Source organism: Indicator indicator, chromosome 1 (genome assembly GCF_027791375.1).
Source record: "Indicator indicator isolate 239-I01 chromosome 1, UM_Iind_1.1, whole genome shotgun sequence".
Classification (NCBI taxonomy): Eukaryota; Metazoa; Chordata; class Aves; order Piciformes; family Indicatoridae; genus Indicator; species Indicator indicator.
Window position 1 is genome coordinate 69326873 of NC_072010.1, and position 22466 is coordinate 69349338.

Here is a 22466-nt window from a genome sequence, read left to right on the forward strand (position 1 = left end):
AAAACCTAGATTAGACTCAGATAACTCAGTTCAATCACTCAAGTAGACATCTAGGTCTTGTTAGTTCACAAACAATAAAAGAAATAAAATTGCTTGTTTCAGTCTTACTGCATCTACCCAGCTTCAGATCAGAAGTACATCAGCCACTCTGTGAAAACATCTCTGAATGACAGTAACTTACTTTCATGAGTAGCTTCACTGAAATCAGTTTGCATGAAAAGCTTCACTGAATTCCAATGACAGCTGAATCAGCTGCCTGTGCAGTACAAGTATTTATATTTAATATACAGTACATGCACTCTGATCTCAGTTTAGAATGTTCATCCTGAGAGGATCTAATTTAATTATTCTCTTTTATATTTATGGCACTTTCTCTGGCAGAGCTATCTTTCAAATACTCTAACATCTCCAGTATTATGCCCAGATATGTCAGGAATGAATTGGAAGCTATGTTAAGACTTGCTATGTCACGTTATAAATTCATGTTATCCAATACTTGAATACTCACAGAAAGTCTCAGGGCACCTTTTCTTCAATAAAATTAAATTAAATTCTGAAGGTTCCTCAACAGAAGAGAGAAAGTATCAACGCAAGGAAAACAAGGCCAGGCTTAGCAAACCAAAACAGTCATTATTCTGAACCTTAAACAAGATTGTTACCCAATTCCCCCCAAAACTCCTAAATTTCTACAGAAAGACAGGTAGTTTAAACTAAAGTGACTTGGCCAAATGTATCCCTACTATAATGACAATGTGTCTCAGTCCAGAGAGGGAAAGAGACTCATTTTTTTTTGAATATTCCTGTGTTATGAAATTAGAGGCACAAACGAGACCAAAATATCAACAGCGAGGCTATTTATTAAAAGAATAAAGTGGACAGAACAGAAGAGGAGAGAGAGAGAGGGCAAAAAGAGAGAGAGAGGGAGAAGAGGGAGAGAGAAGAGGAAAGGAATTATATCACCACATCCCTCCAACCCCCAAGACGGTTTGGGTCTGTGAAGGAAGGGTGCTACCGCTTTGGCTTGGAGGAGGTGTCATCCTTTTTGGCTGTGCTGTCCTCTGCTGGAGAAGGGGAAGGAGAGATCCCAAAGTCCAAGTCCAAGTCCTTCTCTGAGCAGCCTCTTTAGCTCCATGAGTTGCAGCAGGCAGAACTTAGGACACAGAGAGAGGGTTCCTCCTGATCTGCTGCTTCCAGGTTACATGGTGATGTCTTTTCTCCTGTGTCTGTCCTTTTCTCTCCTTGTAATTTCTTCTCCATTTTCTTCTCCTGAGCTGGCATTGCTCAGGTCTTTTATACAGTTTTTTAGTCACAGGTTTTTTTAGCTATGTGTCCAGGTAGTGAATCCATTGTCCTTTTCACCATCCTCCCTTTCCGGGGTAGCTGATGGATAGAGATGATCTCGTCTATGCACATTCCAGAGAGTTGTGTGTCCTGGGTGAGGAGCAACATTTAAGAAAGCTGTCAGAAGTTGTATCATTTTATTTATATTCATTTATATTTTCCAGATAGATAGGGCTAAACGAATTCTAAATCTTCCTGTTTTATTTATGTATCTAAATAGCTCCAGCATCAATATAGTACATAAGCCCCTTCTTGTCTATTATTATTAGAAGAAAAAACCCAGCACATAAACAAAGAAAAAAAAAACCCAACCCCACAACCAAAACCCAATAGCAGGTTGCTTCTTCCTTTTCCATCTGAAGGGGAAAAAAAAAAAAAAAAAGCTTGATTAGTTTATGGGAGGGAGAAGTTGTTTATTTGCTTGTTTATGTTTGTGTGTGATTGAGTAAATGTTGTATGTGTATGTTTAGAATTGGCAGGCAGCTCCTTATCTGTGCTGGCAGAAATGTCCATGATCTAAAAAGAGTTTTTAAGAACTGGCTGCATGTCTCACTATACACAAGAAACAATTTCAGCAGCTGCCTCAGAGCTGAGTCCTTCTGAGCCCTCAGTGTCCATTTACTGTTGAAGAAAAACATTCTGTATAGCAATAGAGTATCTCACCTGCTGATTCAGATCCTCATCCTGTCCATCTTCCCCTTCCCCAGCTGGGCAGTATGTTATCCATTGCACCTACACGGTCAATTGTCAGCTGCGTGCTGGGCAGACATACAGAGTATAGTACACCTTGTCCACTAAATCTCTCGCCAGGATTCATCTCACCTAACACTAGACAGCTGCAGGGTAGCTGACTCAAATTAAGCTGGTCACTTCGGGTTTCCTTTACAGTCACATCGGCACTTTTACGACACAGCCTATCTGACCTATTTTTGGATGACTACTTCAATGTGCAATGAATCATGTCCTAAGAGCACTATTACTTAATTTTTTTTTTCCTTCTCTGCTTACTAGGGGCTGGGCTTACTGGAGTCCTGGAATAACTAGCCTGAGATATAACCACTTTAACCTCAATGCTACAGTAAATCAGGCCACAAATCACATAATCACAGACTGATACCTGAAGAGACCTCTGGAGGTCACTTTATATAACCCCTTGCTCAAGCAGGACCACCTAGAGCTCGTTTATAGAGACCATGTCCAGGCAGCTTTTGAATATCACCAAGCCTGGAAACTCCAGAGCCTGCCTGGGCAACCCATGCCAATGCTCAGTCATCCTCACAGTAAAAAAAAAAAATCTCTTGATGTTCATAAGGAACCTCCCATGTTTCAGGTTGTGTTTATTCCCTTTGGTCTGTCACTGGACACCACTGAATACAGCCTGGCTCTGTCCTCTTTGTATTTCCTTTCAGGTATTAAAGATTCTTCTGGACCTCCTCTTCTCCAGGGTGAACAGTGCCGGCTTTCTCAGCTTTTCCTTTCAGGACAGATGCTCTATCTACTTCATCATCTTAGTGGCCCTTCATTGGACTCTCTTCAGTATGTTCCTGTCTCTTTTGTACTGGGGAGCCCATAAATTGACCCAGCACTCCAAGTGTGACCTCATCAGTGTTGAGTAGAGACAAACTTGCTGGCAACACTCTGCAAAATACAGACTAGGACACCAGTCACCTCTTTGCAGCAAGGGCACATGTTGGCTCAATTAAAACCTGACCAGAGATTGTAGAGAGGACAAGTCCTCTGCACATGGATGAAATCAAGCCACTCTGAACACAGGTATCACTGAATCATTCATTCTGCAGGAGCTATACTAACCTCATGAAGAGACAGATGATGGTAGCTACCTGTCTTCTGACTGAAGGACAGGAAAAGCCCATAGCCCAGCCACAACTGGAACTCTAATAAAGCAAGAACAATCTTTATGAGGCATTACATCTGTACATGTTTATGTATCCAGATCCCTACATCTGTAGGAATACATCATAGACTTGCAGCCACTGAGATGAACAAAACTGCAAAGCATATGTTCTATGTGGATCCTACCTCATTCACTCTCTGTGCTCAGGACTTCACTTTACCAACCATTCAGCCACAGAAAGGAAAACTTTAGTATGACTGTGACTGGGTCACAGTCACAGACTGGAGAAGAGAAGGCTCAGGGGTGACTTCATTGCTGTCTACAACTACCTGAAGGGAGGTTGTAGCCAGGTGGGGGTTGGTCTCTTCTCCCAGACAACCAGCAGCAGAACAAGAGGACACAGTCTCAAGTTGTGCCAGTGGAGGTATAGGCTGAATATTAGGAGGAAGTTCTTCACAGAGAGGGTGATTGCCCATTGGAATGGGCTGCCCAGGGAGGTGGTGGAGTCGCCATCACTGGAGACGTTCAAGAGGAGACTGGATGAGGCACTTAGTGCCATGGTCTAGTTGATTGGATAGAGCTGGGTGATCGGTTGGACTGGGTGATCTTGGAGGTCTCTTCCAACCTGGTTGATTCTATGATTCTATGATTCTGTTTCACATATCCCATTCTGCATGATATCTTACATTAAATCTATATCAGATAGGTAAAATTATGGGAAGGCACAATATTTTTTAATCAAGTCATTGTCCAAGGTTAACACAGGCTGCTCTAACAAGTGAGGCCCCCATCCCACACACAGACAGGAGGAAAAGTAATTAAAAAAAACCTATGGGTTGAGATAAGGGGGTCTAATGAGACCATGTGCTATACAATGACCTCAGCAAAAGAAGCAGGAGAAGCCAGTGATAAATGGTTCCCCCCACCCAAACATGCAGCAGCCAGCCCAGCAGAAAAGCCTAATACCCCAAAACCAGAAATCAGAAGCAGTAACCAGAACAGGAAGCCTCTCACATTACAATCTGAACTTCAAGCCCCATAATACTCTGTTTCAGCCATTGCTTACATTTTTGAAGTTGGCATAATGGCAGCATGGTATTGAAAATTCAGCTCAACCCATATCTGCAAATTCAGCTCAACCCATATCTGCAAATTCAGCTCAACCCATGGACAGTCATAACACTGATTCAAGGAGTGATGTATCCATGTCCCTGCAAGTCAGGCAACATAACTAGAACCATCATAGGCACAAGAAGATGCATCCGAGTTCCTCACTTCTTTGGTAAGTGCTCTAAACTTTCCTTAAAATTATAGAAAAGCCAGGCCTACACCATTAATGTTACCTGCAGTCACCTCACTTCCAATTTCCACAGAAATGGAAGAGTTGCTTAATTTTAGCAGGCATTCCAGTCAATTTCACATGGAAATAATTAAGCGTCTGCACCCCAGACATAGTCAGAAGAGTTGCCCTCTTCTTTGTTGTACTGTCTTACATGGGTGCTTCCACAGCAGGAAGTACTATCAACCTCACTCTGAGGCAGTACCTTCTTCCATCTACTGCACAGATGCTTTTTGGTACATACATTTGGAATTTATTCAGGAGGCCATGAGGATCTAGCCTTTCTAACCAAACCAATTCTATAATTCTATAACTAGGCCCAAGGCCTGAAATAATGCCTTCCTTTAACAAAATTTTAAAAAATGCTGTCTAAGTCACTGTCATGCCCACCATCAATTACAGCTTTGAGGGTGGAATCAATTAAATGATTTCTTTCCACACTCCTTACATCTTTTCAGATCTTTTCAGAAAGAATACTTTAAATGTCTTTAAGATTAACAGCAGTTTCCAAACTAAAGTTCATTTACAGTAGCTCCTAAAATGTTCTGGACTGCTGGATTGTAACTTTTTCTACTGGGCTCAATTTGCATATCAAAAGTTGAAATGACTATTGAATGTTACCCTAATGATCTGAAGCAGTAAACCAGAATGAAATAAGTCATTGTTAAATTTGCTAAATTTGATGACAAAAGGTACATTTGGGGGGCTTGACCTTATCTATTTGTAACACGGGAATCGAATAATATGTTCCATTTACTGAAATAAATTGCTGTAGTTGTCTTAGAACTGTCTTACAAAAGTATTTTACAAACTTTTTTAAAGAATTTATAAGGTTTAAAATTTTCCCCTCTATTGAAGGAATGAAAAAATCTTTTTTCGAAAACTTTGTTAGATTTTAGATGATTTTCATCAGTGCTTTCACTTTGTAATGGCTTGGAGCACACCCAGCCATACAGCTGGCTGAAGAAGGGCAGCTGCAGACTGCCTCAGTCCTTTGCTTGGCAGGTAACACCAAGCATTTACCACAATGGATGTTTTCAATAAAGGGCTGCAGATCCCTCATCTCTTCTGGTCGTTAGTAAACAAGTTCAGGCATTCTCCCTCAGACTCATTCCCCTCACATTCATAATTTGAATCAAGAAAAGCCCACTAAGCAAGGCTGAGAACAGTCCACTGTCCAACAGCATAAGAAATATTCCTTCAGCCATTAAAAGTATCTTTTTCCTTTTAAATTCTTTACATTTATTCCATATTGATCTTCAATTAGGACAGCAGAACTAGATAAATGTTGCATTACTATTCAGATCAAATAATTGAGACAAAAGTAATAAAGTTTTCCTGGTTTTCTACTTCAGGTTCCTCTTTTATCAAAAAATGTGGTTTGCTCATTGGGCCACAGAACAGCAATAAAAACTTATGGTCACTGCTTATTTACTATGACTACCACGTTAATCTCATACTAGCCCAGACACATGCATCTAAACACACATCAGGCTTTGTTTCTAGCTGTGCCTTTACATTTAGAATGCTTACATATCTCAGACTGTGTCATTAGGTTGCATAATTTTCCTGGTCCCAGCATTATCAGTATTTCTGATTTTACCTCTTCTTCCAGATATTGGAAAAAGGGCTAGAAATGAGAGGACCATCTAGACATACCCCTTCTTCAGGAAAGGTTATCCATTCACAAATACAGTCTGGAGGCGTATCAAACAATCCTGATCCCACATTCTGTTTGTCATGTCTGAATATGTACTTCTCTATTGGTCATAAGAATCATGCAGTAACAAGTCAAACACCTTAAAGTAGGAACAAGTCAAATTTCTTAAACTAATGGAAGTGTACTTCATTGATAGTATCATTTTAATCAACCAACTATGTAATTCTGCTCCCAAAGATAGTAGACTGGTTCTAATTTCCTTAAAACTGTGGTAAATGGTCTTCATTTTCTTTCATTCCTTTAGTTTTTAGTCAATTACATTATTAGTCATACCACTGATTTCTTTGGCATTTTTTATCTTTATTTATCTGGAAGCCTTTGTCTTAAATTTTGTAGTTGCAATGACAGAACACGAGTAGGAACCCCCGAGGTAGCAGGAACCATCTGCCTTCAGATCAAAGGCAAAAGAGATTTACCAGGCTACTATATATTAATGTCTTCTTCTTATTATGCAAAAGAAAATATGTAATATATATAGCTTTTAAATACGTTAACCAAGTTTGGTAGTACCAAATCAGTATGAGATTTGTTAAAGGAAGAGACACCTATATGTCTTCTGAATATATTTTTTCCTCTATGAATAATTTGCACTGACAATATTATTGAAGGATCAAAGAGTTCAGCTATCCTTCTTTACAAGCCATCCTGCATGAAATAATACACAGGGAATACAATATTTTTGCCTACAATATTTTGTCCTCATTATCATGAGAAATCATGTTCAACCAACCTGATAGCCTTCTATTACGGTGTGACCAGCTGAGCAAATGAGGGGAGAAAAGTGGATGTTGTCTACCTCGACTTCTGCAAGGCTTTTGACACTGCCTCTCATATCATCTTCACAGGTAAGCTTAGGAAATGTGGGCTAGATGAGTAGACAGTGAGGTGGACTAGGAATTGCCTGGATGACAGAGCATAGAGGATTGTAATCAACAGCACAGGGCCGTCAGAGGCTTGTGGCTAGTGGTGTTCACCAGGGGTCAGTACTGAGTCCCGTCTTGTTCAGCATATTCATCAATGACCTGGATGAAAGAACAGAGTGTACTCTCAGCAGGTGTGCACAGTAGACTGGGAGAAGTGGCTGACACACCAGGTGAATGTGCTGCAATTCAGTGAGACCTGGACAGGCAGAGGTGAACCTCATGAAGTTCAACAAGGGCAAGCGTAGAGGGGGAAGAATAACCCCCATACATGAGTACAGGTTGCCCTGCTGGAAAAGAGTACTGCAGAGAAGAACCTGGGAGCTCTGGTGGACAAGTTACACCATGAGCCAGCAATGTGTCCTCATGGCCAAGAAGGGGTGCATTATGAAGACTGTGGCCAGTAGGCTGGGGGAGGTTCTCCTCCCCCTCTACTCTGCCCTGGTGAGGCAGAACCTGGGGTATTGTGTGCAGTTCTGGGCTCCCCAGCTCAAGAAGGTCAGGGAACTACTGAAGAGAGTCCAGTGGAGGGCCATGAGGAAAATTAGGGGACAGCAGCCTAGAAAAGAGAAGACTGAGAAGGGATCTTATAAATGCATATAAATATCTAAAGACTGGAAGTTATGAGAATGGGGCTGGGCTCTTTTCAGTGGTGGTCAGTTATATAACAAGGGGCAACAGGTCCAAACTAGAACACATGAGGTTTCATTTGAACTTAAAAAAAAAAAACTTCTTTAGTTGGAGGGTGATGGAACAGTGGAACTTGCTGCCCAGAGAGTTGTGGAGTCTCTTTCTCTGGAGTCTCTCAAAACACACCTGGACATGTTCCTGTGCAACTTGATCTAGGCATACCTGCTTAGCAGAGGAGTTGGACTAGATGATCTCCAGAGATCCCTTCCAACCCCTACAGGCCATTCTAAGATTCTATGATTATATTAGATTGTTTTGATCTCCAGAATCTGAGAAGAACGCAGAATTGACAACTCTGGTTTCTGAGAGACTGACATTTACATAGAACCTCAAAGATTTCACTTGGGCTCAGTTTTTCCACGGAAGTCAATCTGCTTAATAGCTAAGGAACGGTACTTAACTCTTGCAACACCTTTTAATCATCCACCTCTTTAATAGTTTCCTCTGATAAATCTCTGGACCATTTCCATTTCTTCTATGACCAAGGGTAAAACTAGTGCACTCTTGAGCACACAGCATAGTGTCAATTCCCATAGTGGTCTAATATTTCAACATTTTGTAACCAGAGGCATTGTATGCAACTGTGATCTCCATTAATGTTAGATCCAGAATTTTAAAAATCTGAGATGTTTTGTTACTCAAAGTGGCCTCAGAGAGGGGTAATGTCTTCAAACTGGAAGCTAGATTTGGATTAGACAATTGAAAGAAATTCTTCACCATGAGGGTGCTGAACAACAGGTTGCCCAGAGAAGCAATGGAGGCTCCAACCCTTTAAGTGTTCAAAAGCTATGTTGGCTGGGGCCTTGAGCAACCTGGTCTAGAAGGGTTGGAACTAAAAGATCTTTAAGGTCCCTTCCAACCCAAACCGCTCTATGATTCTATGAAATGAAAGAAGATGCATTTGTTAAATCATTTATAAAATACCAAAGCCACAGAGATATTAAACAACTGAGTTATTCTGGAGACTCTGTTAACACCTTTGTGCCTGTGCATATGGTAGACTAAACTTTGCCTTGGTATCTTATAAATAAGGTACATATCTAGGACTATGCCTTGCTTTCCAGGTTTGGTTGTTTGTCAGTTTGGGTTTTTTGGGGGTGAGTGGTGCTGAAGCTTAATTCTTCGTAACCACAAGGAAAACCCACATTCTCTTCCCTTTTTGTGATCTAAATCTCTTGAACGCCCTTGATTCTGTGATATTTCCTCTGAAAACACAAAGAACTGAAGTTATCCTATTGTCATTTATTAAATATTCACAAACTTACTAACTGCTGCTAAATTAAAAAAGTCACTGTCATTTTTTGAAAGTTTCTTCTGATAACTAAAATGAAGTTGAAGCACCTCCTCTTCCTTGTGCATTTGGAGGAGCTTTTTAAGTCCTTGAAACTGCAGCTTTTTCATTGACCCCTGGGCCAGCAGTTACACAAAAAAATCCCCTCTGCACGCATTATGAAGCTATTCTGCACATGACAACCACTCCCAGCTGTGTATTGAGCATGTCCAGCAGGTGGAGGGAGGTTCTCCTCCCCCTCTACTCTACCCTAGCGAGACCTCACCTGGAACATTGTATCCAGTTTTGGGCTCCCCAGTTCAGGAGGGACAGGGATCTACTCGAGAGAGTCCAACACAGGCCTAGAAGGATGATTAAGAGACTGAAGCACTGCCTTACACAGAGAGGCTGAGAGATCTGGGGCTTTTTAGTCTGCAGAAGACAGGGGGCATTTGATAAATGTTTATAAATATGAGTGTCAAGAGGGAGGGGACAGCCTCTTCTCAGTTGCGCCCTGTGACAGGACAAGGGGCAATGGATATAAACTACAGCACAGGAAGTTCCACCTCAACATGAGGAAATTCTTCACTGTGAGGGTCACAAAGCACTGGAACAGGTTCCCCAGAGAGGTTGTGGAGTTTCTTTCTCTGAAGACTTTCAAGACCCATCTGGATCCATTCCTGTGTGACCCACCACTAGGTTATATGGCCCTGCTCTGGCAGGGGGGTTGGACTCAATGATCTCTGGAGGATGTTTCCAACCCCTAAAATCCTGTGATCTTGTGATCTCAGAGATTTAAGAATTCCATTTTACCTCTTTGGACACAAATGTGTTACAGCACAATAGCCATCAACAACTCCAGTACCCCTGACTTAAACTGAAACAGAGCAGAGCAGCATACACACTAAGTGGAAAGATGGATACCATTCCTCCCCAGCTCCCATGTAGCAAGGTGTGAAAACACTTTGTGATCAGAAAATTTGATGAGAGCACCGCGTTGAACCCTGTGAGAAACCCAAGCAACAGCAGCAGTGGTTGGTGACAGCCAGCATGAAGGAAGCTGGACTGGCGGTGCACAGGTCCAAACGTCATCTTTCTACAGCAATGCAGACACCAGCGCAGGGACCCATCACCATGCCAAAGCCCCTCCATCCTATATCGTTCTTCCTGCTTTCTTCAGAGCCTCAAGGCCCCGAGGTCACATTGTCCAGACACAAACACACAGGAAGAGGCGGGAAGGGTAAAGTCCAGCTGAGGGGAAGGTAGGGGAGGCAGCGATCCCGATGGCCTCCGAAACCTGCAAAGATCCTTTATTCTTGCTTCTTGCCTGAAAAAGAGGAAACACGAAGAACAGACTCGTGAACGCAAACAGAACACGACCGCTTCTTCCTGCTTCTTGCCCCACTGCCTCCTTCCTGCCACGCTGCTGCCACTGCGCATGCCCTACGCCGCCGCCGTCCCGCCGGCCGCTACGGGGCGCGGGTACGCGGCCTCAGCTGGCCGGATGGAGCAGGATGGAGGCAGGGGAGCCGCAGCGGGGCCGGCGGCGGCGTCCAGGCGCTTCGTGCGTTGCCTGTATGCAGTGGGCTTCCTGGTAAGCGGGGAGGCGGGATGCGACGGCGGCGCCTTTCCGACGTGGCCTGGAACGGACAGCCGTGCCTGAAAAGGGGAGTGCTCCACGCCACCCGCTGTCCGGCCTCGCAGCTCCGGGGCAGGCGTTGCAGGGGGGAGCTGGGAAAGGTTAGGTTCCCTCGGTGTTGTGAGGAAATGCTGCAAAGCCTGAAGTCGGGCTGACCCTTCGCATGTCGTTTGCTACTTCCCGGCGGGCGGCCCCGGTCCCGACCCGTAGCGGGCTCGCTTCTTGGCGCTTCGGATAAAGCTGTTGGGGTTTGATGTGCATCACTTCAACTTTTATCTATGCAGACAGTCGTGCTGTCTGATAGAAAGGCGTGATTTTTATCCCGTGAATGCAGTGGAATAGCTCAGCACCCTTAAACCCGAGGCTTGCATTATGCTTATGAGGGAGCTGTTCCTTGAAATACCAGTGCTTAATGTAAGCTAAAAAAACCTTCAAACCAAAACCCCTGCCTGGAAAAACAAAAGAAAACAAAACCCCAAAAAACTGTTGATTTTGTTGTTGTTGTTGTTGTTGTTTTGGTTTGTTTTTTTTCTAAAATAAAAAAAAACACATTAAAAAAATTGAAGAAAAAAGCCGAAAAAATAAACCAAACCCCAACCCAACCAACAAACCTTGTTGAAAAACATAGTGTATAGACTTTAAGGAAGGTAGCAATTAATGAGGCTCAGGAAAATGTTATTTAGTTAAATTAGAAGGGATAGCTTGGAAACTGAGGATGAAATGAGTATAAATTTGCATTGTGAAATGTAGATATATTCTCTTACTTAACTTTAGGCTGGGCTGCAGCAGCAAGCTCTTGGTTTGAGTCCTGGAGCAAATATGCTGAGAAAAGGTGTGTTAGAACAAGCTTTGCTCCTTAGCTCACTTTTAAATATTGTGTTTCTCCAATTCTGTAATACCTTGCTGACCTGGAGCATGGGGTACACTGAAATAAACGAAGAAGTGTCCTTTTAGAAGGTATAGAGAGTGGTGAAATAGTCATAATAAAGTATTTTTAGGTGATTGAAAATACAGACACTTTGAGTTTACAGGTGCCAAGTACATTCCTTGATAAACAGATAAAGTTTCATATATATTAAGGGATTGTTTAATGTTTAAATACGTATCTTCAGAATTAACTGTATCTGGAGGAGAAAAGAGGATTGCCATTTTCATAGCATTAATCCTCTGTGAAGTCATCCTTATATTTTTCAGTTTTTGTGGTTTTGTAATTTTGTACATACTGGATGCATCATAAAGGCTACAACATACCACACTGGCCACAAAAAGTTTTCTTTTGATCTTGTATTGATATGGAAATAATTTACTTCTTTTCCTTCTTTTTTTTTTTTAATATTGTTATTATGCCAGGTTGCCAACATCTTTGTAAAAGTGATTGATTACTAAAACTTCCTCTTCCTTCTTTTCAGGATTTATTTGGTGTGAGCATGGTTGTTCCTTTAATGAACCTTCATATCAAATCTCTAGGAGCAAGTCATACAGTTGCTGGAATAATAGGTGAGTTGCAGTACTTGATTGATTTATTAAAGAATAACATAAAGTGACTTGGATTATCCCTTACTGCAGATTGGCTGTGGTAACATAATTCTTCCTTGCTGATGGCATAGTAAAAAGTAAGGCTGATTTTCAAGTAAAACTGTAAGGGTGGCCACACGTACCAGGCCCAAATACCCTTCCAGACATGCATACTCACAGCAGCCAAAAGCAAGTGCTTGGGAAAGCACACTTGGAAAGAACAAGGAAGTCTTGCAGTAATGCTTATACAGATAACTTTTCCAGCGTCCAAGAATTCACAGCTCAGCAACTTTGGGAGCCAGAGGCGTTGCTTTTACTTTTACTCTTGTTTTTTATTACCTTACGTTTCTGTTTTGGATGAAGTTCTGCACTTCACCTGAAATAATTCTGGTTCCTTTCTGTGAGCTGACAGAATAGTATTTTAAACAGCAACTCAAGAGTATGTTTTCATTTCAACAATCTGCTTTGATTTTTAAATTTGAAAGAAACCAGGGTTTGTGGTATATTTTTATAAATTAAAGAGACTGGTAGATGTTTCTCTCTGCTTCTCTTTGTTGCTTGTTTTCTGCCACTAATTGCCACTAAATCTTAACCTCTGCAATGAAAGGGGAGAACAGGTGATTTTTTCAGGGCTTCTGTGGTGCCAAATGGAAAATGATTACTGCCTCCTAGTAATAAAATTCTCTCTCGATTCTGAGAAAGGATTTGTAAATGCCAAGGTCTGTTTTGTTCAATACACTGTACAAAGCAGCATCTTTTTACATGATATGGTTTTACACGTTTTCAGCATTTTTCCTTCCTTTTTTTATCATTCCTGAAACTGTTTCCTTAGTTATGTGCTAAACTCTGCCCTTGGCTTTTCCTGCTCCCTCTTTCTATTCTTCTAGTAAATTATTCCCAGAATTTGTCTGTTTCCACATTTAAAATTTTGTGGTGTTTTTTTTTTAAGCATTGTTTAATTTTTAATACTGGTATTTTAATTATTTGTTTTAGGCTCTCTCTATGGTATAATGCAACTCTTTTCCAGCACTTTTGTGGTAAGTTATAACGCTGCATTCCCAAGCATATTGATAGTTCTATAGATTTTACAGGGAAAAAAGATGAGGTTAATAAATGTTTCTTGACATTTTGGAAAAACAAAATGTTTATAGTGTTCATATAGTCATTTTCTCTGGAGCATCCAGTTTTTAATCTGTGTGGGAAATGTTTGTTTTGTTTATAGGCAATTGCTAGATTTTTCAGAACTAAACAGAATACAGTCTTTAGACAAAAACTAGAATCCAGGTTTGGGCTCATAGGTTACTGAGCACATTGTAGTCATACAGCATTCTCTTCAGTGTTGATCCTAGTAGAGCTGTTTCCTGCAGTGTAGTAGCCTGTCCAGAAAGCAGTCTTAAGAGTCAGCACTTCATAAGCCAGTTACTTAGAATTTGCTTTCCCTGCTTAATGAGCAGTTCCTCATAATTTGCCATATGGTGTAATTTCATGCCTTACCTCTTTGAGCTTTGTTTGGTTCAGTTTTCTATTACCCTTTGAGTTTTTACATCCTAATCTATGCAAGAGTGCAAAGACTAAACCTCTTGAATGCATGCTTTACGTTAGATCTCAGGAGGAAAAATGTTTTCACTGCAAGGGTGACAGAACACTGAAACAGGCTGCCCAGGAGGGTTGTGGAGTCTTCCTCTCTGGAGAAGAACGCCTGGATGCGTTCCTGTGTGATCTGGTATAGGTGATCCTGCTCTGGCGGGGGGGGTTGACTAGATAATCTTTAAAGGTCCCTTCCAACCCCTTACATTCTGTGATTTTGTGATCTCTATATTTAGCTAGAAGTGTCTTTAATATTACCCTGGTGCCTCCTAGATTTCAAGAAACCAGATTTTGAGCATCTCAAGAAAAAAAACTGTTTCAGGGTTTGTAGTGCAGGGCACCTGGAATAAATCACTTCTACATTGTTGTGGTATTTGCTTTGAACTGCAAGTCCTTTGCTTGCTTTCTTCAAAAACTATTTCCTGTTTGGTATCAAGCTGACTTGTAAATTTGCATTTAGCACACTTATTGTTTGCCCTTCTCATAAATACTTCCTAGCTGTCTGTGCTCAAATGGCTCATAGCTAAGATCATTCTTTAGGATGCTGAACATGTGTCCAGCACATAGCAACCACTGATGAAAACAACTCTTTGTTGTGATAACATTTTCAGAGAGCTTCTGTTACTAATATTCCATGGTGTTTATTTCAGGACTATATTTTTAAAAGAGAGAAAATATTTTTTAAAGAGCCCTGTGCACTATCACATTAAGTAGAATCATAGTTTCAGCAGGTGGACTGCCAGCAGGTCATAACTCTGCTTGTGACTTCCTAATTTTTAGCATTTAGGAATGTTGTGTAATTAAGTTTTTATTGACAGTCCTTTGATCTCTCTTCTCAGTTTAATTTAGAAGTACCGATCATTCACTGTGCATAGTTGCATGTTAATAAAGAGCTAATCTTCATCTCCTGCTTTGTGAAAGGGTTGCTGGAGTGATGTAGTAGGAAGACGATATTCCCTGCTTGCATGTATTCTTCTCAGCGCACTGGGTTACTTCCTTCTTGGAACGTCCACCACTGTGCTCCTGTTTGCCATTTCTAGAGTTCCTGTAGGTGAGTAAACATTTTGCAGTTTAAATTCTCTGTAGTCTCAGCTAGAGAAGTCATGGTATATGGGTGGCTATATAGCGTCATCACCCAGCAGCACTAGCTGAACCTTAGTAATGGGAAAATCTGGCCTATAGTTTTGATTTAGGAACTGCTAATATGTTATCTTAATATAAAGACAATTTGCTAATTAATAATTTGGTTGATGTTTGATTACTTAGTAGAAATAATACTCTTTAAGGCTACCAGCACTGTGACTGACAGCATTGCCCTGGTCAGAGGGAAGGAACACAAATGATTGTCTTATTAATGTTCCTGCAGTATGCTTACCCTTCTGTGCTCTTCTTTTGCCACACATCAATTTCCCATATGAATTTGGTGTGTTAACAATCCTGGAAGTCTTCATAGTCAGCAAAGTTGGTACAGAGCTAGATTCATAAATAGAGAAGATGTTCCTACTCCACCATTACCTACCTACAAGTTCCTATTTTAGCAGTTATTCCCAGTGTGCTTCAGTACTCAGCTTAGTTCTTTGTTCAACGGGGCTGCAGGAGCACTCCTTCCACAGAGACACCTGAACAATACTGATTCCAAAGTCCAAATTCTTGAATGGCCAGAGTGGTCATGGTTCAATATGCTGCATTGAAACATTTGTGGTTAATGGGGTCTTAAAAATATCATTCATGTGGATTTTGACCATTAATATTTCGTGTAGCTTCTGGACTGAGCAGTACATGTTTATTATTTTGTTTACATTGTGTTGCAGGTATTTTCAAACACACACTCTCCATCTCTAAAGCCCTGCTTTCTGACTTGGTTTCTGAGAGAGAGCGTCCTTTAGTAATGGGACGCTTCAACGCAGCCTCTAGTGTGGGCTTCATTCTGGGGCCAGTTGTTGGTGGCTACCTTGCAGAGTTGGAAGATGGCTTTTATCAAACGTCGTTCATCTGTGCCTCCATCTTCATTCTGAATGCTGGTAAGTTGTATGTCCTATTTTGCATCTTAGGTGCCTTCATTCCTCACTTTTGTATTTATGCCATTTGCAATGCTTACAAATTCATTGTGCATTTATTATCTATGGCATGCATGTTTGGTATAGCGATACTACCCTTTGAGTTTGCACCTGTGTGGAAGGGTAGGAATTTTTAAAGAGGTAACCTCCAGATACTTCTCCTTCATATTGTATCCATCACTTTTACATTCAGAGACAGGAACATGATTTTTTAATATGCCCAAAGACGACTAGGAATCAGAATTTTGTCTTAAGTCTTCAGATTTGTTTATATGTTGTACTTGTGTCACCTCAGTGTTTTCTTTCATTGCTTTCACTGCATTTAGAGTTGAACTGATACTGTGAATAACACTTAAACTTTGCAATATTTTAAAATTAAATGATTGTTAAAATAATTTGGATTTTTTTTTGTTGTTTGTTTTCATCAAGTAAATTGTTACAGTCAGATTAATGTCTTCCACATGACAATGCAATTGAATGAAATCTACTGATTTCTTGGTCTGTATAGGTCTTGTCTGGATGTTACCTTGGAGTGAAGAAAAGACTGGCAATAGGGAACATCAACAAGACAACAAAAGAACAGACAGTTTCTCAGCAAAAGCAAATCATGACCAGCACTTAAATTTGGCAACTAGCCAAGCCGTGGCAAGTGAAAGTCTCTTCTCATCTCCATGGATCCAAGTTGCAACAGTGCTGAAGAGGATTAAAGGAATTGCGTGCTCTGATCTGTGGGATATATTTTTAGTGCGGTTGCTGATGTCTGTTGCTATACTGCTGTACTATAGTAATTTTACTCTGGCCTTGGAAGAGAGATTTGGGGTGAAACCCTTGTTCGCTGGATACCTAATGAGCTATAGCAGTGCACTTGGAGTCCTGGCTGGTTGTCTGCTTGGACCAATAACAAGACTGTATCAGCACAACACTTACAGACTTTTGTTGCACTCTAGCACTCTTACCTGCACATTGATTCTCCTGTATGCTTCAGCGCTGAGCATATGGATGGTCATTTTGTCTTCCACATTCTTAGCCTTTTCAACTACTATAAGTCGTACTTGTATCATTGATCTTGAACTGACTATTGGTGGGAATGAGGCCAGTGGTACGCTCCTAGGTGTTGGGCAGTCTGTGACTTCAGTAGGACGTATAGTTGCCCCACTCCTTTCTGGTATTACTCAGGAGTTCAGTCCTTGTGGCCCTCCAAGTCTGGGAGTTGGACTAGCTTTAGTAGCTATTCTGGTAATGAATGCCAACAAACAAAAATACTGCAGTCGTGAAGATGTTAAGTTCAAAAATCAATAGGTGCAAATTTGGATTGAATAGATCTATTTTACAGGAGAGACAAACTGAATCAAACTGGGGTGGTGATTACACCTGCCAGACTTGGACAGTAGTAACAGTACCTTTGAAGAAGACTCTCTATTTTTACATGGAGGCAAGTAAATATACACATTTCTACTGCAAGGATGTTACTCTAACAAATGTTATTCTGACTGGTGCCACTAGAACACTTGCGAGAGGAACAAGTGTTTCTGTGTTGTTTTGGCTGGGATTTTTTAATGAATTTTTAACCTTATTGGAAGGAAAAGAACATTACATGAAATACACAAATTCTGCTTGTAGCTCACATTTGAATTGATGTTTATATTGATCCATTATTCAAAAAACAGAAACTGTTTCTTATTATTTAAACAGAGCTGACTTTTTATTATTTAATCAGAGAATTTGTATTATAGCTCATTAGCCTTAATTTCTTACGCCATGGTCTACTGCTGTTTGTCTGCTGTGACAATAGCTTAATTAACAGGGTGTTTGCTTATGTGATTTTGTTGAGCATACTTTGTCCAAAAAACTTGCTGCACAGCATGTGATTAGGTACCTTGGGCTAGCCATTCAACCCCTGCTGCTTCCTGGCCTTTTCCCAGGTAGCAGAATTGGGTACATGCTAACTTCTTGTGTTAGGAAATCTAAAATGGACAATTACAGAATCACACGGGGTCATTCAGACTGAAACTGTGAATGTAAACTTTATTGAAACTTGAACTGGTGGTTTCCGAGCAACTTTGTCATAAATTATTTGTTAATATTTCCTATGTAATTTTCTACCTTCATTCTACGAATAAATTTGCTTCTTAATTCTTTGGAATGACTGCTCCATCATACCTGTTAAAGGTATGATGGAGCAACTAGCAGTCATGGATCTGGATTAACTCACGGTCTCATCTCTGAAGGCATAAGTGGCATTTCAGTGAAAAAAAAATTTGGTTTTTGGTATTTTAGTGTTCATTTGTCTATACTGCTTAGCTCTAGTGAGAGGTTACTCTCAGAACTGTACTCAAGTTGTAGCACTCTCCTGTGCTCTTCACCATTCAAGCTCCTATTACTTGTCAGCCATCACTGTTTTCATTTCATTTGAAACGTTTTAAAAGTGTTTTGAACTGGTAACATTCCATATGCTTTTCCTAGTCTTGCTTGAAAGTACAGAATTAGCTATAATTGTGTAATTGTTGGATTGTGGAGTTTTTTGTTAAAAAAGAACTTGGTTATCTCCTTGAACACATCCATGCAAATAGCATTGCTGCTTCAGGAAAGTCATAAACAGTGTTACGCTTTCTTTTAAATTTTATTTTATTCTTTACCTTTTCCAGTGCTTGCTGTATTTAAATCCTTTTTGAAATCTCTGATTTCAGTGGCAGCACAGTGGGGATATGTATGGAACTCGGTTGTTTTAATTTTATATTTCAACATAATCAAAGAATCATAGAATGCCAGGTGGGAAGGGTTCCCAACTGTTCTAGGTGATAGTGTAGTTTAAATGTGATGGCTCAGCACCCCATCAAGCTGAGTCTGAAAATTAACCAGTGTAGGGGAATCCACTACCCTTGGGAGATTATTCCAATGTCTAACTGTCCTCATGGAGAAAAATTTTCTTCTAGATTCCATTTGGAATCTCACTAGGAGTAACTTGTACCCATTACCTCTTTTCTTTTCCATGTAAGAAAGGGAGTCTTCATTGTCCTGGTAGCCATCCTTTATGCACTGGCAATGTCTGTGTCATCTTATTGTTATGATTTCAGTACATATACTCAGAGTTCTTTATTGTAACTAACATTTCTGCCTAGGAACTTGAGTCATTTTCAAGTGTCTTTTCCACTCTTATCTTGCTTGGTATATGTCCCAAAATACTCTTGCCTTAAATTTCCTATTCTTTCCAGCTTTTAAAAAGCTGTGCTGTTTTGTTTTTTCACCTAAAGCAACCTTTCTGTAAGTCAGGGACTTCTGTTTTGCAACTATAGCAAGGGGCAAAGCAAAAGGGTAGGGAAAAAACAACAAAAAATAATATATATGAAAAATCTAGTTTTTCCTGTACTTCCTTGTTCTTGAGGTAGCATAACATTTACCCTTCTAAGGTTGCTGCACTGGTTATAAAGATGACTTCTGTAAACACAATTAAATTCAGTTTATATTAACATATACAGCTGCTTGAATATTGGTTATCAAAACCACTAAACTTCCCTCTTTATATATCAGTGCAAAATATGCTTTCCACAATCAGCAGATACTTTTATTTTTAAAATCTGTGGAAGGCTGGTGTCTCAGGGACATATTGCAACCGATGCTACTTGTAGGCTAACATTTTTTTCTGAAGTGCTGCAGAAATATTTATTTGTAAATCCTCAGTTACAGAAAAGTTGCACTTTTTTTTTAAATGAATATATATATATATAAAATTTTGTTGCTGTATTTTTTTGCCCCTCTGCTGAAACAACAGGTCAATATGAAGTGCAGATATTTGTTGTGGTTTTGTCTTTGATTTGTTTTTCTTCAAGCTGCTTCTTAAAGCAGATCATTTTCATATAAAAAGCACAAGAGGTGGCTTGACAGTGAATAAGAAAGAAGTAATAAAATAAAATGGAGAACTTGCCAGTTACGAGATGGAGTGCTTAAAGCTACTGTTTGCAATGCCTGGACACCATGTTTGGATCCTTTGTGCTGTCTCAGTTACCATAACCATGCAAGTTCAGAGAGTGATGAGTAAATAACATCCCTGGAGATGAGATGTGGCTCCCCATTTTAAGTCAAGGGAGTAGTAGTTGCAGCTATTTTTGGCTACAGTATAGTGGGCTTTACTGAATCACTCAGCAGTTCCTTGAATTCAGTTGTATCTGAAAACTGTAACAACAGATCTGAGTATGGACTAAAGAAAAGTTTCTACCTGAAAATCACTGCAAATTAATCTTTTTCTTTTGCTTGTGTTGGTTTTCTTAGCCTTGAAAGCTGGCTTGGGATTTTAGTTCGCTTTTTACATTTTGAAATTCTCATTCTTTTTGTAACAGTGACTACCTTCCTGACTTTTAATGATCAGCTGACATTGAAGAGGCTGTGTATATGATGTAGTAATTTATTTCTGTAAAACAGCTGGTAGTATACAACATGTACTGAATTTGTTGCTTTTAAATGATGAAGCAAATGTAAATTCCGTGTTGGTGTATGCTGCATACTTTTGAAGATGTCCTTTATAAAAAACAGTTCCGCAACTTTCAGTTCTTACACTGTTTTCTCTGAATTTACTCACCGCAGCACTACCACAGCAGTCAGGGACATCCTCATTTTCTGAGAACAAGTTGATTATTGAGCAGATAATGCAGCAACAAAACAGGACATGGGCAAGCATTGCTTCTCAGTTGGCTTGTTCAGCCACTCCATCCTAGCTGATGTGAACCTCTGTGGTTCAGGTGCTGCCAGCCCTCAACTGTCTGTGGAATACCCTTGGGTAAGTTATAGCTTGACACTTAAGGATTTGAAAACCAAGACTCAGCTGTGCTGCTACTGCTATGATTTTGAAGACTCACTCACAAAGAACTGATCGTGAATCTTCTGAGGGGGAGTATATTGGAGCCTGAACTTTGAGAATCAAATTATTGGAGTGGAGCTTGGGCTTCTCACAAAAATGATAGAGTTTGTAGAGCTCGTTTTAAAGGGAAGTCTTGAAAAGCTGTTGTGTTAATTTATGAGTAGAAAATAAGCCAAATTTCTAGTTATTTTAAATCATAAATTATCAAGGAAGTATTTTTGAGATGTGCTACATGATAGGAGCCATTCTGTCAAACTTGTAATAAAGAGGAGGTCTTGTATATGAAAAAAGGTGAACTGAGGTATTTAAAATGCCTATCCTTTAAAACTAAGTGCATTTCAGATCATGAACCAATGAGACTCACCAGAGCAACCACTATAACTCTTGCATTCCCTTCTGCAGTGCTAGTCCCTCATACTCTGTTAAATCTCACAGGAAAAAAGCACATCAGAGCCTGCTGTCTGGGGAGAGGAATGTTGCTAGCCCAATCTCCCATGATGTTGTCCTATTAGAAGACGCATCTACCACCTGCAAGAATTCAGATAGCTATGATTCTCACAGGGCTCAGCACGGTATCCAAGGGGGACAATTTTCAGCCCCAACTTTAACTCCCAAATCCTAAAGTTCCTTCAGCTGGTTAAGAGAATTAAGGTGTCATGCATTCTATTTTTATCAAAGAATCACAGAAGAATCATAGAATCAACCACGTTGGAAGAGACCTCAAAAATCAAGTCCAACCAATCACCCAACCCTATCTAATCAACTAGACCATGACACTAAATGCCTCATCCAGTCTCTTCTTAAACACCTCCAGGGACGTCGCCCCCACCACCGCCCTGGGCAGCCCATTCCAATGGGCAATCTCTCTTTCTGTGAAGAACTTCTTTATAAGATCAAGCCTAAACTTCCCCCTGCACAGCTTGAGTCTGTGTCCCCTTGTTCTGTTGATGGTTGCCTGGGAGATGAGACTAACCCCCACCTGGCTACAATCACCCTTCAGGTAGCTGTAGATGGCAATAAGGTCTCCCCTGAGGCTCCTCTTCTCCAGGCTAAACCATCCCAGCTCCCTCAGCTACTCCTCACAGGGCTTATGCTCCAGACCCCTCACCAGCTTTGTTGCCCTTCTCTGGTCACGTTCGAGCAACTCAACATCTTTCTTAAACTGAGGGGGCCAGATCTGGACACAGTACTCAAGGTGTGGCCTAACCAGTGCTGAGTACAGGGGCACAATGATTTCCTTGCTCCTGCTGGCCACACTATTCCTGATGCAGGTCAGGATGCCATTGGCTCTCTTGGCCACCTGGGCACACTGCTGGCTCATGTTCAGCCTACTGTCAACCAGTACCCCCAGGTCCCTTTCTGCCTGGCTGCTCTCCAGCCACTCCAGTCCCAGCCTGTAGCACTGCATGGGGTTGTTGTGGCCAATGTGTAGAACCCTGCACTTAGATGTGTTAAATCTCGTGCCATTGGACTCTGCCCATCTGTCCAGCCTGTCAGGATCCCTCTGCAGAGTCCTCTTACCCTCTAACAGATCGACTCCTGCTCCCAACTTGGTGTCATCTGCAAATTTACTGATGATGGACTCAATCCCCTCATCCAGATCATCAATAAAGATATTGAACAGGATGGGGCCCAACACTGCTTCCTGGGGGACACCACTAGTGACTGGCCTCCGACTGGC

At 40.8% G+C, this 22466-nt stretch overlaps 1 protein-coding gene across 1 annotated transcript; it reads left to right on the top strand.

Moving 5' to 3' along the window:
* Positions 1–10639: 10639 nt before the first annotated feature.
* MFSD9 (major facilitator superfamily domain containing 9) lies at positions 10640–17232 on the top strand. The gene is made up of 6 exons (XM_054389140.1): positions 10640–10729; positions 12184–12271; positions 13283–13326; positions 14798–14927; positions 15688–15897; positions 16442–17232. Exons 1-6 carry the CDS (start codon positions 10640–10642, stop codon positions 17230–17232), a joined length of 1353 nt encoding a protein of 450 aa, XP_054245115.1.
* Positions 17233–22466: the final 5234 nt, after the last annotated feature.

Coding starts and splice junctions, on each gene's coding strand:
- MFSD9 (XM_054389140.1), top strand. CDS start 10,640: ATGGAGCAGGATGGAGGCAGGGGAGCCGCAGCGGGGCCGGCGGCGGCG. Junction 12,272..13,282: donor TACAGTTGCTGGAATAATAG/GTGAGTTGCAGT, acceptor TATTTGTTTTAG/GCTCTCTCTATGGTATAATG. Junction 15,898..16,441: donor CATCTTCATTCTGAATGCTG/GTAAGTTGTATG, acceptor TGGTCTGTATAG/GTCTTGTCTGGATGTTACCT.